The sequence below is a fragment of the Cebus imitator genome, unplaced genomic scaffold (genome assembly GCF_001604975.1).
Source record: "Cebus imitator isolate Cc_AM_T3 unplaced genomic scaffold, Cebus_imitator-1.0 Scaffold63, whole genome shotgun sequence".
In the NCBI taxonomy this organism is placed as follows: domain Eukaryota; kingdom Metazoa; phylum Chordata; class Mammalia; order Primates; family Cebidae; genus Cebus; species Cebus imitator.
Window position 1 is genome coordinate 2302909 of NW_016107378.1, and position 4716 is coordinate 2307624.

Sequence of the window (4716 nt, forward strand, 5' to 3'; positions counted from 1 at the left end):
GGCCGAGATGGGTAGATTACTTGAGTCCAGGTGTTTCGAGATCAGCCTGGGCAACATGGCAAAACTCCAACTCTATGAAAAATAGAAAAATTAGCTGGCTGTAGTGACACACGCTGTAGTCCCAGCCACTCAGGAGGCCGAGGCGGGAGGATTGCATGAGCCCAACAGGCCTCGAATGCAGTGGGCCACGATCGCACCACTGCACTCTAGGGGAGACAGAGGAAGACAGTCTCTTACTTAAAAAAAGAAAAAAGACTCACTCTTTTCTTTCATATAGCTCACAAAATACAGAATACATCATTTTATACATTGTTATCTCTTCTCAAAGACGTCCAACATAGGCAATTCTTCTTCCAGCACTGAACAGGTAACTGTTCCTCTGGGTGAGTACTAGATGAAGCAGTTGGTTTGTGTTTTTCTGTTACGTTGTTGTACAAAAAAGAAAAAAGTTTTTTAAACATGAAAGTGTAGTTGAATGTGTTCAAGATAAATGACTATGAGACTCCACTGTTTTAGTTTTGTAATTAGAAGAAAAACTATTTTCTTATGTTTACATAGAACACTACCAACAATGGCAATGAGTTAGGAAACACTCTTAAGACCAAGGGAAAAAAATAATTACTGATTTCCAAATGTACTTCTTCAAGAGGTGAGGTATATCTTTAAGTATTTCTGAAGTTTTCAAAAGTCCAAAAACATAAGAAAATAATACTTAATGTTCACTATGAGGTTGATATTGGGCTGCAAAATTGGGGTTTAATAATTTGAATGCCCAAGAAGTGTTTTTTTCTTTTTTTGCAACCACCAATATCAACAATGAACAATATTAACAATAAAATTAAATCAAAATGAAAAATGGACAGCATTTAAGATGATACTGTGGATAAAATTATAGCCAAGTTTTGTTTTAAAAATTCTTCCAAGGTATATTTTCCTTTCAAAGGTTTACAAATATGGTGTCTTTCATAACTGGAATAAGATAAATTCTATATAAAATTCAATTTTAAAAAGTATTCTCATGTACGGAGGCTGACATCATGGGTAGTCAAAGAATATGTTTAATAAAAAATAATTAAACTTCCATTTGCTCTATAGAACATCATAGAAAGTAATTTAATAAATTACAAATGACTTTTTAAGACGTTTGCTCAACTACAGAAAGCAAATTCAGACTACACAAAACACAACTGGTAAATATTGCAAATGTCCAAAAGAAAGATTGGACTAAGACTTGAATCATGAAACCTGAAACAAGGGCTATAAATACAAGGCAATAACAGCTATAATTCTTTTAGTAACTACCAACACATAACTTGAATATCCTTTCAACTGCAACTTTAGTATTATGTAATTCTACTGATTTTTTTTTCCTTATAACCCTTAACTTTACACAACCTTATTTGCATGTGTTTTCTTAGCTGATAGCTGGACAACTTTTCCCCAGTCAATATTAAATAGAAGTATCTTGAAACCTAAGAGAATGTTTAAAGTTATGTTAGACTTAATGCTTTGAAAACTGTAATTGCCTTATTACATAGAAAGAGAATCACTAGGATGTTAACCAAATTTATTTGACCATAATTAGGAAAATACTTTCTCTCATAAATTTGATATAAATTAGATTTTAGTGACAAGATCTAGATTTTTTTTTTTTTTTTTTTTTTTTTTTAAGTTGGGGAAAGAAAGGAATAAAGATCATGTGGGTAGAACTAGAGGGAGGAAGGGAAATATGGATGGTGTTGAAATACTCCACCGGCAAACTAAGTTAACTGTGTTTGAAAAACTTTGGCTATCTCATAGGTGTATTCTAGTTAAACAAAAGTGCAATACTGCAAAGGGAAGATACTAAATATGTAATATATAATTTTCATGATGAAGAATTACTACCCACTTCTCCTGGATGGGCATTATAGAGACTATTGCTAAGACATTGCATAAAGGACTATCAATTCAAAGTACTATTTTGGGAAAATACAAAATCAATACAATCCCAATGGAACTTATATAATTTTGTAAATACATATAACACTGTCTCTCTAATAAGGGGTTATTTTACATACAGAAACATAATTTACTGGTAAAGGTCTTGGACAACCTAATACAATTGCTTACTCATGACAAAGCAACAGTTCTATCAAAACATACTGAAAGTTATTTTTTCTGTAGGAGACAACTGGAATACTTTTTCCCTCTAAACTTATCCCTTTGCAGACTTTACCACTAACTTATTTGAGTACCAGAAAAATGCTAACATATAACTCTTCTTAGAATGTCAGTATTTTAAAGTCCAATTCAATACTAATTGTTTTAAATATATATGAAGGTGAACCTGGACCTCTACCTTGTCAGAATAATAGCAGCTTTAGCAGCAGAAATTGTATCACAAATCAAATATCAGACAAATTTTACACGGTAAAGGATTCTATGAAATTGAACAGAAGCCTTGGGCTTCACTTTTGTGGTTTACGGGTATAACTTGTACATCTTTTTGAAATTATTCAAAGTGCATTTTTAAAACGGGCAACTCAGTATATTTAATATAAACTGTTGATAACCCAACACTGATTCTGGGCAACATTTAGTCTGCTTACACCTAGAAACGTAAAATGAATTTAGGCTATCTGCGTATTACTTTACCACTATTATCTGTTAATTCTGGAATATTTCCATGACATAAAACACAAATAGAAATTTACGCAAAGAAAGCAAACAAACAATTTCTTTTACATGAAGTATGCTGTGTTGAAAGTTTTTTTCAGTGGCATTTCATGAGTTTGCCTTTTCTGAACCCTGGAAAGAGACATTACTCTTCTGAGACATAATTATTTCTAATAGGAGGCCAAACTTTGAAAAGTTAAAACTACGTATACGTTGCCAAAATCACATGACACATGATTATTTTATGATTTTACTGATATCTGAGTTAAGCTCAGCAAAAAGCAAGTCATATTTCTTGCCAGATTAACATGATATATAGGATGTGTTTAAAAAACCCCTGAAAACAAGTATAGAATTAGAAACGAATGTAAACTTCCTAAACTAACTCAGCTGAGGTAACAGGTAGCCAGTTAAGTTGGCTGATTGGGAAACTTATTTCTTCTTTAAAACATACTTGTACCTGAATTGGAAACATCAGCAGTGCATCACAACACTAGAGCATTTTCATGTAATTAAAGCAATGGATGGTGATGTAGATTCTACAGCTTTCATGACATTCATTAGCTGCCCAAATTATTGCTGAGTTTTGATCTGTAAATTATAGGTGTCAAGGAGGCTGTAAAACTATATTCAAATTAAATCAGTAATATGCATAAAGTATTCTGTGTTCACTGCAAATATATTAAATATACAACTCTTATTGAGCATAATTTTCATAAAATTAACCCCCAACAAAATTATAATGCCTTTTTTTGTAATTTTACACCTTTATGTATCTGATAGTACATACGAGTTCAGAAACTTATGAATCTTAAGAAATATTACATGCAAAACGTCTCTGAAAGCAGTTTGCACTTCTAAACAAATAACTGAAATGTTCGGTCAGTAAGTTATTGATGCACTCAACACTGGGGTATTTACAATTAATTATTAAAGAAAAAATCCAAAATCAGTTCATATTTTAAGTGCAGAGTCTGGGAATCAGTCTTCATTACTAGAATCTGAATCCTCAGATGACGATGATGTACTATCAGATCCAGATGAAGCATCAGCTTTCTCTGAACCCTCATCTGTGCTGTTTTCATTGAGAGGACTTGGTTCAGTTCCCCCTTTGTCTTCCTGATCTTTAATTCTGGAATCTTCTTCCTTAACTTCTACAGACTTAGATGAGCCTAAGTCACTGTTTTTGTTTTGTACATCAAAAGTATTGGACTGGGACAAAGTTGGAATATGAAGATTAAGGCCTGGAGTGAGAAGCATCCCTGGATAAAGTATATTAGATAGTAATAGTGGGTTAAGAGCTAATGGGTTGGCAGCTGCAGCTGTATTTAATGCAGCAGTAGAGGACGTGGAAGGAGAACTTGAGACACAGTTTTCTCCACCATTCTCTGAACTTTGGCTCTCTGTCCTTTCTTTTTTTCCTTCTGGCTCCTTAGAGTCACTTCCCTTTTTGTCTTCTGTCCCAGATTCTGTAGGCTTTGTCAGGAGTCCTCCCATGCCCAACAGATTTGGTAATCCAGCCATTCCTGACAGCAGCATGGGGAACATAGCAGCCATGTTTTTAGCTTCTCCTCCAGAAGAAAGGCCAGTAGGCATTCCCATCAACCCTGCAGTTACTTGCAGTGACTGCAAGTTTTGTAGGTTTTGTTGTAAGGCCTGAAGAGTTGTGAGATCCACACCTGGAAGTAATCCATTGGCTAACAAAGGATTGGCTGAAACACTGGTGGCAGATGTAGCAGCAGCTGCTGCTGCTGTGGCCTTTGCAATTCCACTTTTAGGCCGTCTCCCCCGCCTGCTTACTTCCTCTCTCACTACAGGACCAGTGAGAATACGTTCATACATGCTTTCTGGAAGAAATCCCTGGAAGAAATATATATTCATTAATAATCCCTACATGAAAATAAATAGCTATTAGTTTATACATATAACCTATGAAAAATAGATAATTGGGCCGGGCGCGGTGGCTCAAGCCTGTAATCCCAGCACTTTGGGAGGCCGAGGCGGGTGGATCACGAGGTCAAGAGATCGAGACCATCCTGGTCAACATGGTGAAACCCC

General features: G+C 34.9%; 1 protein-coding gene across 14 annotated transcripts in view; it reads right to left on the bottom strand.

The window, feature by feature from the left end:
• Positions 1–1035: 1035 nt before the first annotated feature.
• Positions 1036–4716, bottom strand: part of CHD9 (chromodomain helicase DNA binding protein 9) — a 272858-nt gene continuing 269177 nt past the window's right edge. For 9 of the 14 annotated variants that reach the window (XM_037739114.1, XM_017530100.2, XM_017530102.2 and 6 more), the window contains one exon: positions 1093–4518. In XM_037739114.1, the coding sequence (XP_037595042.1) occupies positions 3640–4518 (879 nt within the window). In that variant the 3' untranslated portion in view covers positions 1093–3639. Of the gene's footprint in view, positions 4519–4716 lie in introns of all 14 variants that reach the window. The other 5 variants (XM_017530099.2, XM_037739112.1, XM_037739115.1 and 2 more) reach the window with 3 other exon arrangements.